The 14268-nt window shown below is 35.5% G+C and overlaps 1 protein-coding gene and 1 long non-coding RNA gene across 2 annotated transcripts in view; both read right to left on the bottom strand.

Annotated features, from left to right (window-relative positions):
* Positions 1-8985: 8985 nt before the first annotated feature.
* Positions 8986-11030, bottom strand: LOC139940098 (uncharacterized). Its single transcript, XR_011786382.1, has 4 exons — positions 10950-11030; positions 10318-10371; positions 10138-10200; positions 8986-9061 (listed from the first exon to the last, which is right to left on the bottom strand). It is a non-coding gene; the product is annotated as an uncharacterized lncRNA (long non-coding RNA).
* A 1112-nt stretch (positions 11031-12142) lies between these two features.
* LOC139940023 (3'-5' exoribonuclease HELZ2-like) overlaps positions 12143-14268 on the bottom strand; it is a 38592-nt gene continuing 36466 nt past the window's right edge. The window contains exon 38 of the mRNA XM_071936216.1: positions 12143-14233. Coding sequence (XP_071792317.1) covers positions 14225-14233 — 9 coding nt within the window. The 3' untranslated portion in view covers positions 12143-14224. The remainder of the gene's footprint in view (positions 14234-14268) is intronic.

Genomic DNA, 14268 nt, shown 5'->3' with positions numbered 1-14268 from the left:
GTGGGGGTGGGGGCTGGGGGCGGGGTAGATATTTCATTGAACATGGACAATATCTACTTTTATTCCCCTGGCCTATAGTTACGAGATTCTAAATTATTACTTCCCTCCAAAATATGTCATTCAAAGGAAGTCATTACAACTGGACGTAAGGAAAATAACGATGGTTAAACAAATAATAGGGGGTGATTTTAATCGGTTTCAGTTATAGCATGCCTGAAGATGTCCTTCTTTAATTACAGAAATACAGAATGGCTGAATGGGGATTACTACAACCTATTTGGGGAAAGACTTACATCTTGAGAGGGTTAGACGTTGCAGTTTGACCAACATTGCATAGTGTTGGGTGTTTCAATCTTAATTGATAAGATTCAGTGGGCAATCCGTACGTTTCATTGCTTTGACAACTTGTAAACAAGACCAACTGCATTCAAACTAGAGTTTAATCAAATCAAGAAATTGAAGTAAATGTAAAGCTAGATATAGGTTGTCCTTAGTATTGATGTTTGAACCACATCAGCTGACCATGTGGGTCTCACATTGTATAAAAAATACATAAAAGACAAAATGTGAAGTAATACATCACGTAATTAACTGAATGAGTAAAATATATTAAATTAATTTTGGGTTGAACAACCTCAAGATAAAATACAAACAACGAAAACACGCAGCAGAAACGGCACCGAAAGAAAAACAGTAGGTCTAATTAAATGAGATAACGTTTTAGCTAACAGTCTTTGTTGTGTATGGTCATAAAAGATGCAAACAAATATGATAACTTATTTACTGTCTTTGCGCAAGTTAGACTAATAATTATTGGTATTGTAAATTAAACCACTTAGTTTAAAGTCGAGAGCCACTGCGTTATTACAAGCTTAATGAATCGAATAATTGGCTCCGAGGATAGTCAAAGGTGAATCCATTAAACAGACTGCTAACAGCTTACATTTGTTAGTGTGGATATTCTTCTAATATATTTATCAGTTATAATGTGCCAGTTAAAAGAATAATTAACCTGACGTTTTAAAACTCAAGAATAGGTTTTTCTATATATAAATGAAACAATAGCAGTCAAGTGGAAGGGCATGAATAGAGAGAGAGACAGACAACCCACATCAAAACCAAGGGGGAAGCCGAGCATAATGGAGACAAGGGGGGGGGGGGGGCTGGTTTGAACACAGGAAGTTGCAAACACAAAGGCCAATATCAAAGATGGGAAGAGGGAGCAAGAGTAATTAATTAGTGAATGGGGCAGGCTGAAACCGAGGATATGTGTGGGGAAAAGTAAAAGGCAAAGACAAAAGGTTATAATTAATTTCCTTCTTGGATATTTAGACTGCTTTGAGTTACATTATTGTAATATCTAAGTGGTGGTAAGGAGCGGTCAGAGGTGGGGTTGTGATGGCTGTGGTCGTGCATGGTGTGGTTGTGATGGCGGTGGTCGTGGTTGGTTGTTGTGGTTGTGGTGTGGTGGTGAACATGATGCTAACATTACATCCAATGTTAAACCTCCTTTTCCTTCGTAAACAGAGCTTTTTGTTGGTTTAATATTGTAAAACAGTACTATTACATAAAGCTCGGCCCCAACCCAATCAATGTAAATGAATTGAACACCCAATGAAAAGTGGTTATGTAAGGAAATGTTTACTTTACCTGTAAACAAATGTTTCGACCAAGAGTAACCAATTAATATGTAGCACATTTCTGTATGTTGGCCTATATGCTGAAGAATTACAAATGTATTTTATGACCTCATTATTTATTGTGTAGTGTACCGCACAGCTATACATTGTTGTAATTATTTACTTGACGATTATAAACATCAGCCCTTTTAAGTTATAGATGTAGCATATATAATAAAAGTAATGGAATAATTAACTATAACCTAAAAACTGTCATCAAAGTAATGATCATGAATCCTAAACAGAACTACTGCCACCAAAAACATATAGTTGAACCCAATACCCACCGTAAAATGAGAGCTAATGTGAAACAATTACTACCAAACTTAGACCTTCTTGACCTTTGTGTAATCCATGTCCAAATCGCAAAGTTCATCAATACGACTATTTTTATTATTACTTGCGATTTTGTGTCGAATAACATTCATGTTTTTCGTGAAGTAGTATTCGCCTAAAACCTTCCGTTCACATGTAATAACATAAAACGATTGAGAATTTCATCGCATACAGTATGATACTAAACGTTTGTGGATACACGGAATATAATAATATTTCGGCCGGGGCTTCTCCGTGTGAAAGGAGATTAATGTGCAACTTTCTGCCCAATAAATATCCTGATAGAATTCGTGAGTCCCAGAGAATAATCGCAATTTAAACCTCGCGCCTTTGACCTATAAATGGACACAGGGGGCTTTATAAAAGTATTGTACATTCATACAATATTCCTCAATGACGTGTTAGTTTGCAGGGCCACCTTGGTGTCTGAATCTCCACGTGATTGAACGAATGAATTAGAACCCGAACAAAAAAAAGGGGAGAGATATACCAATCCAAGGCTAATGTCAGTCAGACAAGCGGAAACACCTCGCCTGTAGATACCGTCTTCTATGTACACATCAATCGATATCATGTTTTCATCCACGCGTGTATACCGTAAAAGCCAGACTGTGTTTAGACCCCATTGACGCATCATTACCTGTGGATTTATGCTCCCTCTGATCTCGTTGATTACTGCTGACATTCAACAAATGATCAAACAATTATCTCATGGATGATGGGCACTAAAGAGGCGTAACCATACCTTTTCAGGTGGTAACAAGTCCAACAGGAAACTTGCACTAACAGTATATTTTATTCCATATAAAAGTTGTACCCCTGTGTGACCACAAACCTTGCACCTAACTGACCCCTACCTTTAAAGGTATTCGAGGCATACTTTCGCCATAACAAAATAATAAACCAATGTTGGAGGTTTTACCTTTTTATTGATAATAATGTTGTTGACTTTGGTTTGGTAGGATACCACACGGCACTTTAAGGCATGGTGTCGGCTTGGGTATCCTATGTTTATGCGTGGAAGTAGTATAGTCAAGCTACAGAAAGAAATGGTGGAGTTTTCTCCATTGTATATAATTGTCTATAAAAAAGCATTCTATATGTAGTCCTATGCGTATTTATTCACATCTGCTTTGCATAATAATATTATTGTGTCTCTCCAACCTTGGTGTAGATCTTGAAATTAAAAACATACAAATATTGCAATATGTGTAGAAAGAATAAATGGAGGATTGTTACGCTTTGTGTCAGGGCAACATTAATTTTATGTACAGCTTAAAACAATATGGATGTAAAAGTTTTAGTGAAGTTTTAAAATTATACTCTTTGTTTCCACGTGTATTCCTTCAGTTTGAATAATGTGATGATCATTAAAAATAAAAGAACATTTATTTCAGATGACCTTTTGATTGTCCATAGTATCTTATTTGTTGTAGTAATTTACATGAGGGTTTAACGTTTAACATAATGCTTAACAGAAATCACATCACATCGTTGTCACGGTTCTCGATTGTAATAAATTATTATTGGTACATTTTCATGAAAATATGAAAATGTACCAATAATAAATTATTACAAACGAGAACACTTTACAAATACTTATTTCCATAACTAATTGTTTTGAACAATTTTGAGAAAATATAATTAGCTGTTTTAAACTAGCAACCAACAGGATTGGTGGTATGTCTCCTGCAAACAGTAAGTAGTAAGTGGCATGATGTTTCGACCACAGAGTAGTAAGTGGCATGATGTTTCGACCACAGAGAGTCGCTCTCGCTTTTACCTTTCGAGAAAGACTCTGACGTTATCGAATACGTCAGGCCACTAATGGTTTCAAGAATAATTGTATTTTCAAACACTTGAAACAATGATCCTCTTATTTGCCAACATGTGAACAGATTGGTTGTGTATGGAGTGTCTACTAAAACTAAATTGTAGGTATGAGCTGAAATAATCACACCAATACAAAGAAAGCAAAAGTTTAGCAAAAGTTTAGAAATTAACAACATTTGCTAAAACTCAAGAGTCAAAAGAGTTAACACAATTATATATATATCACAATCAGCGACCAATACTCTCTCTCTTTCTCAGAACGCTGTCTGAATGTCACTCTATTGTTATTTGTCCTTCAGTGAATGTTGAGTTATTACTTACATTTCCACAAACCTTGAATGATTTTCTGAGCTTTGCTTCTCAGCAACCTTTCAAACCTTCACTTTTAATATATTGCAATACTTCAAGTTGGGATTGATAGGGATTCAGGAAAAGCTCACTCTGTAATAGCTTCCCGGGGTTATACTTGATTGAATTGTAATCCCTTTGTCATAGTGCGATAAATCTGATGATTCTTGTGAATGTCAAGGTCAAATTAAAGATTGCTCAACTGGACATAAACATGTATTCCCCTCGCTAGAGTAATTACAAACATTATCTCGATGCTGTCACTACAAATTAGTCATTTCGGTGATTTATATTGCCATTTATCAATAAATCACGTTGTATTTATTTCCTTTCCTATTACATCGCATCACACCTGCCCGGATTAGTCTGTGATTATTTTAATTTCCTGTTTTGAACAGTCTATTGGGTGATGTTCTGGTAAGACAAAAGAATACAGACAAATCAAATCAATTGGTGTTTGTATCTCTTGTACTAGCAGATTGTATCAGCTTTTGTCGTGGGTAATTTGTACGTTGTTCTGTACAGTGACTGTCCGTACGCTGTGAGCGGCTGTTAAAACCACGCAGCGTAGGACCTGTTTGGTTGCAACGCTCCTCGTAGCACGTTGTCTGAGCATTCTGACAATTTTTGTTCATAGGTTAAGGGAGTTTGTTTTCAATTTACTAGCGATTTTTGTTATTTTTTGTGTTGTAAACAGGCTCTTGTAAATTTTAGCTTGTTTATCTGCTTAAAGTTGTTGGTGTCTTGTACCAATGACATTATTGACAGAACGTTTTTGTACATTGAGAATGCTGGCAGAGTTTTGTCATGCCCTCTTCAAACCAAACCAATGTCTCATTTGATGTGACGCCCCTACGACAAGTGGCGTGTTCCAGCTTACGATCATATTAAATATGAGCTGACAAGTGTCTGCGATGTGGTGAAGAGAATATAGAAATATTAAAAGATGCCAGAACACGCCAAAACATAACGACAATTTATTTGATTCAACCGGAAGGGGGCGCTGTTCACACTTCACAGATTCAATACATTTTTCCGAATCAATAACTCACTCAGGTGTAAAGAGTAAACCATAAACGCACTTTTAACAATGAGGATTATGTCTTTACGTTGCTGATGCGGCACGCCTTCTCAGGGTTTACTCGTCTGTTTAAAAGTTTCCGTTTATAATTATAGTTCATGAGCCCAATTAATTAACCACATACACCATTTATTTGTTTTATTTTGTTATAACATTGCCACCGACTTTATTGAAAGCCCGTTTGGTGTTTTATATACGATACCTATTTAGTTGTATTTGTCGTGTTCCGAAAATCTCGGTAATTCTTAGAGGTTTTAATAAGGGAAACGTTCATACAAGATGAAAGTAGTTAGTTGAAGTATGGGAACTTTGTGTCAGATAATTGGGCGTGGTATAGGAAAGACAATCACCAAAACAATGCCCCATCCCACAAAACAACAACAACAATAAACCCAACACCCCCCCCCCCCCCCCCAACAAACATTCAAACAAACAAACGTTTTATACTGCTATTCTGGGGAAGTTTGAGGTACAATTCTTGTGGGCAAAGTAGAAAGCCTCTAAGCGTATAACATTGAAATAATGTTAAAGTCTTTAATCAGTGATCTTTTTAACAAAGGCCGGTTTCATTCCCCAATAACACTGTAGTGTAGCACCCGTTTAGTAATTCACAATGGAATAGTCAAAATGGCAAGTGAATTGGAAAGAGGCGAGCAAGAATGTGTTTTGTTGCATTGTCATCAGAAACGTGCTCCTTTGTGTTGGAAGGGATGTATGGTATGAGCTGTATAAACCCCAAGAGTTCGTGCGTGCAAAAAGACTTAATGGGGGCTTAAATTCTGAAAATGTCTGCATTTCTCTTTTCAGAAAGTGTATTTTGTATTTGGAGCAGACACTGTAGAAAAGTGTGTTTTATAGCACGGGTTGCGACACCATCCAACTTAGTTTTTTAAACTGAATGCTTTCACGGCGTGTGAAATCAAAAGATGTTGTATAATCATGATGGAGCAGTCGACTAACTGGACCCAAACTTCACCCTCTGAAAACATGTGAGTAAACCATAGCCTTGTATGATTTCAAAATTTACTTTAAAATTACGTTGTGGAACGTCGTGCTCGCAAAGGAACCATTATGTCGGATCAGACCCACTATCTTATCATTTTGGTGTTGTATGATACTGTATTTTGTGGTCACAAGTATTTTAATTAAAATGTGTGTTGAATGACTTTCCAAAAAATACCATACACTGAAAACATCACTTAGTCAATTGTCTAAAAAAAACTAGTCATTTACATGGTTTAATTTGACTAATCTTTAATAGGTCACTCAATCAAAAGATTAGTCAATACACACTGAAATGACAAATTATAGTTTGTCTTTGAAAATGGTTTAAAATGACTAATTGATCTGGAGATTGGTAATACACGAAATTAAATTAGTCATCCAAGAAAATTAATTAGTCATGCAGCACAACTATTTAGTCTTTCAATTAGTCTGACAATACCAATAATTAGTCTTTTACACACTTCTGTTATAATTAGTCACTGTAAATTTATTGCAAATCCAACACAACTCCAACTGAAGCAACTTTGTTAACCATCAGTTCCTTTGAGAACAATCTGCTGAATAACTACTGAATCTCAAAAATTGTTTAACATTATTAAACAAACTTCAATAGATTTTTTTTCCCAACTTGCAAAGTTAAAAAGTTGTTTTAACAACCCATAAGTCCCACCTACAGTACACACCGTGATGACAGGACTTTAATAAAGCGGTATTTAAGGTCAAATTCAGTGATGTACCAATTTTTCAATCGACAGTGAAACAATTATGAAAGTAAACAAGTTATTACAAGTCTCTAATTTTACGTGAAAACCTGTAATTTTGTATGCCCTTTCAGTGCAAAATTTTGAACACAACTTCATTCGCTGCCAACAATAACTTTAAGAGGTATATTCCATAGAGGAATTTCATTGTTAAAAATTTTAATTTAACACAGTTTAGACACAATATTATGGAAATTTAGTATACAGAACTGGAATTATATTGGAATTACATGCACATTGCACAGGTTTTGGGGGTGCTAACAGATTTTGCACTGAAAGCGTATCAAATAAAGTTAAAACTTACACAGTTTAATAATGTAAGATTGGCCATGATGATTTTGTCTTTCTTTCACAAGTGGACTTTGACTACTGAAAAATAATTGTACTGTTTTATATATGGTTAAAGATTTGCACAAAACTTACATGGTATAAAGATGGTCATGGTAGAAAACTTCCCTTGAAACAGTTTTGCTTGAAATGGCATAGTTTTTAGGAAATGCGTAAAACAATAGTATTTATAGTAGGGTCATATCTTTGGATTCCGTGACCATTTTTTTGCTAACTTTTTTTCTTGATGGATTTGACTTCAGGAACCATCGAAAAGAAAAATAAGCCCCTATGAACCTCTGAAATGTGACAGGAACTTTTTTTATATTGCGCAATATTCAAAATGGCCGCCGACGCGACCATGAAAAACATAACTTGTAATAGCTCTGGCACCATATGAGCTAGACAGACAAAATATATGTCCTTTTCAACTATATCTGGCATGCCAAATACACTGGAATGGTAATTGTAAGGTTTGGGGACCATCTTGACCTCTAAATCCAAGATGGCCGACATCTCCAACTTGAAAAATATACTAGCTATATGGAACCAGATAGCGAAAAAGAGGTGTATATTCCCACTATTTCTGCCATTACAAAATCCACTGGAATGGTAATTGTAGAGTTAGGGATCATCGTGGTCACAAAATCCAAGATGGCCGCCTCCGCCATCTTGAAAACTAGAAATGTGACAGCTCTGGCACCAGATAAACTAACAGAGAACAATCAGTGTTTCATTTTTAACATATGAAAAATCAATTATGGTTTTTGTTTTGTTTATAGGGATAATATTTAATAAGATTATCTAAAAATATCATTGGCCATCCTGAGTGATGAAAACCTATTTATGCCTCTATTATATTATTTGATAGTTAAAGTCTATGTCTGTCTAGGTCATCTGGTGCCAGAGCTAATATGGAAGTTATGTTTCAAGATGGCGAAGGAGGCCATCTTGGATTTAGAGGTCAAGATGGTCCCCAAACTTTACAATTTCCATTCCAGTGTATTAAGCATGTCAGAAATAGTGGAAAATTACATCTCTTTTGTCCGTCTAGGTCATATGGTGCCAGAGCTATTACAATTTATGTTTTTCAAGATGGCGTCGGCGGCCATTTTGAATATTGCGCAATAAAAAAAGTTCCTATCACATTTCAGAGGTTCATAGGAGCTTATTTTCTTTTTAAATGGTTCCTGAAGTCAAATCCATCGAGAAAAAAAGGTAGCAAATAAATGGTCACGGAATCCAAATATATGACCCTGCAGGATAAATTCTGATGTTTGAAAAAAAGTTTAAAACACATAAGTCTTATTGAGCTTAAACTTTCACATGTTTGTTATTTTATGTGCATGTTGGGTCATATCAAGTTTGTTTTTACATTTTCTTTGAAAGTGACCTTTTGAAAGTGACCTTTTCTAAGTTAAACGTGCCAGTAGGCTTAAAACTGACTTATGAATATCAGTCTAGTCGTCAATCTTAAGAACACCATATTGATAAAAAGCAATTGTCTTCACTAGTTCTGGGATGTACTGCAGGTGAAATACAAAAAACGAGGAAATGTAGCACGCGACTGCTGTTGTTACATCATCAACAACAGAAACTACCTCGCCTTCTGCAACTCCTTTAAACTCTGTAGACACATGTGCCGATTGTTCATCCATTTTGATGTACACAGGATGTGTGGTGTCTTCATCCTTTAATAAATAAAAGTAAAAAGTAAAGTTACTCAATATTGCTGTAAGCAACCAGATGTCTTATTCATACTTCAAGTACTAAATGGACAAAACTTAATTTATGCTACAATACAGCACATCAGTGCTTTGGGAAGTAATTTTGCAACTTTTTTTCTACAATTTGAGACCACTGCATGACATCACATAACACTATTAGTTATTATACAAGCATGAGAGGAATACAGAAAAACACGACAGTGCTTCTGCGTCCCATGTCAACATGGGATGCAGATTTTTTTTGGGGTGCTATTCCACTAGTTCGTGGGTGATCACCCCCCCCCCCCTTTTAAAGGAATAAACCATAAATAGGCAAGTTTTCCACAAAATTGTGCAAATTTGGATCAGAATTAAATGCTCTAATCAAAAGTCCTTAAAATAAGTAAAAAAATAACTATGATCTTTGACACAATACCTTGACCTTTGACCAAGATTTAAAAAAAAAATCATTCCAGAAATTTCATGAAAAAAACTCTGCTTGATAGAGCAGATTACCACGTACAAAAACCATTAAAATTTATTTGGGGTCATAAAATGAAGGTTCTGTGGTGGTTTTGCCAGAAAGGAGGTGGGGTGCATGCAAGTAGTATTCAGTTGACATACATTACCGCTTACACTAGAATTTTAAAAAAACACTCGATCCGTATTTTGTGTACAAAACATATGGACACGCGTCTAGGAATCAGACGTCTGGTTCCCAGACGCGTGTCCATATGTTTTTGTACGCAAAGCACGGATCAAAGACAGATTTTTGATTCCAAAATTCATTGAACAACGATTGAACCATCATTAAAGCGTGAGAGATATAAACCTATGAGGTTACGAGAGACGATAGCCAGACGAAACCGAAATAGTTCTAGGAGTAGTAGCTACTCTAGTACACTAGTAGTTGCTAAATCTCCCTTGTGCAACTTACATAGTATTAATGATTGGGTACGAAACGTCCTGCTTCGGGTATTCATGCAGAAATTTAATTTTGCCATCAATAAATATAAAATGTGAAAAACTGTTGACTGTGTCTGTGTAGGCAGTGAACTTACTTTGTCGAGTCCATGGTGAAAGTTGTATGGGATGTATGTAGGCCTGTGTACATGCACGTCAACCTGAAATACAAAACAAAGGTTTCTTAGTTAAAATCCTTAAAAAGTGTTTGGGTACTTTTTGTTCGACCCAAAACGCAATGTCCACAGATTTAAATTTAAAATAAAAATTAAACTTACACAGTTTTAAGATAATGGTGGTAGAAAGCTTCCCTTAAAATACTTGCTGTGGTGCTGTAGTTTTTGAGAAATGAGGAAAACAATGTCACAAAAATAACTTCGCCTCAGGATACAAACATTTTAGCATGTACAACGTTATGTACCAGTACATAGCAGTACTGGTATTTACTACTTAATACGCGACTCTCCTGAAAACATCGCTTTGCCCTTTGTGATTTTCACCTTTTTTTCCAAAAACTTGGCGACTATAAATCATGCTAATAAAATTGTTCTTTGGTTTAGTTTGTTTGTGACTTACAGCTAATTTCTGAATTGCTCATATTTTGCCGTCACTGCACTGGTGACTGGCTCAACAGAAAGCGGTTGCTCGTGTATGGTGGTGTATTTACTTAGAAGTAGTGTAGCAATAGCAGTTTTATACTACATACAGCAGTACAACATACATGTACTCCGCAGTTTAAGTTCATGAAACTTTTTTTAGTTGAGATTGAAATTTGAAAAGGGGAACTAAAAATGTTGCTTATGTAAGTTAACGTTTGTTCATTCTCAGCCAGGCAAGTCCTCTATGCGTTACTTATTAACATGTTATTATATTTCTGAATAATTACAACAGAATACAATAAATTAATTACCTTATTTAGTTCACATTCCACCACCCACCAACAGCACACGTTGACACGGACTAATAACCTGACGTTCTTGTGCTGCTCTCTGCAGACGAGAGGGAAAGTTACGAATCGCGCGGGCGATATTTGCGCGACAGTGAAAATGACACGCTATTTTTCGATAATGGTTTTTGAACAGTGTAATAAACTGCGCTGAATTGCAATGCTGCGCGACCATCGCGCACTAAACAATATCGGCGCGAAACCGGCCTGACCGGGGGTGCGATTTGTGTTCTGGCTGTTCTGTTAGTTGTACTCACCGTGCTGATTACTGACAGCACTGTTTACAGACTACCTCCAAGGTTACAAGCGGCGCCCATGTTTTCCAAAAGTTGAAACAGGAGTTTATTCTTGTATTAAATTTATTAATTAAGAAATGCCCTTTGATGAAGAATACACAATTGTATTTAATTCACAACCTCTTGATAGGGAGGAAGGGTCGGTGGCACTCGACCGAACGTTGTACGAGTAAGTTCTGTACAGGCTTTTGTATCCAGTGCCCGCCTTCGGAGCCAATTCAATTAGTATTTTTCTCACACATTAGTCGACAAATTTGTCATTGCTATGTCAGACTGGTCATTTCATATTTTGGAGAGAAACAAGTTAGTCAATCAGTACTCTGTATCAACTTATCTACGGACAAAATTAGAAATAACAAATTCGTATTAGTCTTTAAAAAATATTGATTAGTAATTTCATTAGCTCAATTAGTAAAAATGTTTCCTATTAGTTAGTTCGGATTTAAAAATTAGTCATGAATGGAAAGACTAATTTTTATTGCGTAGTTGACTAATTTTTTCTCCAAATTGACTACTAGATGTTTTCAGTGTAGGATGCAAACCGTGGGTCGCAGCTTAGAGTGATCGTGGTTGTACATGACCCCACTTGTTCACGTTAATGTCTGCTCTCGAACATGAGTCCACTCTCGAACATGAACGAAACTTCTTCAGTTTTGAACATTATCTCAAATTAATATAATGATCTCGGATTGCCCGTGCATGAAGCTGCGCTAATCATACGGGCCTAATTTCCTTAAAGCAAAAAGTAGCTAAGCACAACGAAGTTTTTATCGGGAAGTTACCGTATACCAGCTGCAACACCAAATAATGTGAGTGGTAGCGTGGCCATTGCTGCTTCTAGAAGACTGTAAATAAGCCCCTTTCAAACAGCTCCCTGACATTTGACCCTGGTTTGGTTTTGTTCCTTTTAGCTTTGAAACCTACCCCTATATAGGTTTTGACAACCCTTGTGCAACACATAAACACACATTTTGTAGTGTAGTCACTAAAATAAGACAACCAACTAAATAGCAACCACTGTTTATTTATTCTTCTTCTGAATCAGATCAAGAGGTTTAAATCTACTCAGAATATAATTATTCCTGTTGTTCCCGAGTGTGTTGATGCCTCTAAAAATCATGTCGAAAAAAGAAAGACTTGTGGTAGAAAAAAAAACTAAGTCTGAAATGTGAATGTGTCCCCCACCCTTCTCCACGCTGTGTCTCACAGAGTCAAAGATGAACAATATATTTTACCGCTAAAAACAATAAATATTTAACATAACAAAGTTGCATAAACACTACCACCCATATAAAATACATTCAAAGGAAATCCTTTACCAATTATAATTACATAATTATTCAACTAATTTAAAGGAAGATGGTACTTATGTTAACTGCAACAAAAAATTAATGAGCATAAAAAAAGTATTTGAAAAAGGCACTGCACTAATGGAAATCTGCTGATATTATAAAGCATTGTTACAAGTTGAATTAATGTAGTTTAGAGAGAGTGGTAATTTTTCACCAAATCCAACAAGGGTGGGTTTTTCTCTTTTATTAATTTCTTGCAACTTCGAAGAACCCTAATTTTCCCAGGTTTGTTAGTTTCGATAAACCAAGTGATTATTCTGGTGTTTGGCACTTTAAATAACAGCAGCTAGAATATTAATTATTTTACATATTATACAAAAATTACTTGTCAAAATGACAATCAGGCTAGAGTCATAGACCAACTTCTAGTCTGCACACACAAAGAGGAAATACAAAAATATAGGCCTATGTTTTTCAATTTATTGTAAGAAAATATACATATAATATTAAATATTATAACATAATCGACTGTGCAATCTCGCGCTTTTCGAAAACGAGAAACCAACTCGAACGAAGACTGTTAATTCGTTGTTCGATGAAATCAAGCGTTATTTTATTTTATTAATTATTTTTAGGCCTATACAAAATTCATGAAAATTAAAAATAGCCCCAGCAAGTTGCAACAAATATAATTCCAAAGTTTATATATTAACTATTACTAAATATCTGTTCAAAATATTTGCGAATCGCGCCCGAATTCGTGCGTCCATTTAGATTCATAAATAATGGGTGTTTTGGGTACCCGTGACCAGAAACCAAGGTCAATGCGTTGGGACGACAAAATTGTCCGGGTGATCAAATACACGCGAGACTTTAAACAGTACATTCAAAAAACACCCTCTATCGCAGTCTTCTAAACTGTTACGGTACAAAAAGCTAGAACATTAAGTCGCATGCACCATTCAAACAGGTGAAGATAAACCCCAAGTTATAATTTACTGTTGATTATTTAAAAAAAATCCAATTAGGGAATAAAGTAAAACAATACAAAATAAAATATATTTTTGACTTACAATACTTAATTTTACTTTAAAAAAATACCTAAAATTACTTAAAATACTTGATACAAGGCCCACAAATGACTCTAATAAAAAATGTTTGTATAAAAACAGAATCTACAATACTTGGTTATACATACATGTGTTCATATAAACTCCTTAGACAATTAATGTCTATATATACACAACATAATTATAATAATTTAACAAGTAAACAAAAACATGTTGCATTCATGTGTCACTCCAGCTATAGAAAGTGGCCATCATGTCTACCGGCAACATCAAACATTCTGTCTCAGTATACTCAGTTCGGCATCACATAACATCAGGATTAAACGAATTCGCCAAACCAAAACTTAATTAATATTTGTAAAAATCGAAAAACTACAAACTAAAACACTACATTGTGTCTATACACGATGTCAATTGCTTGTTTTCTTTTTAGTCTGCTTATTATAGTTGACGTTGACGGCTGTCTAACAAATAATAGGAGGGTTGAGAACCGGCCATAGAACGTCTTGTGGACTACGTGGGCTTTCTTGTCAAACTTGATGTTGATGTTGAAAAACAACTTGTTGTCCTGGAATGAAGCCTTACTTGGCCTGGGAAAGAAAGTGTACACAATCTGAATATTGGG

This window comes from Asterias amurensis, chromosome 7, assembly GCF_032118995.1.
Source record: "Asterias amurensis chromosome 7, ASM3211899v1".
Classification (NCBI taxonomy): domain Eukaryota; kingdom Metazoa; phylum Echinodermata; class Asteroidea; order Forcipulatida; family Asteriidae; genus Asterias; species Asterias amurensis.
This window is presented reverse-complemented; position numbering and strand designations above follow the sequence as displayed.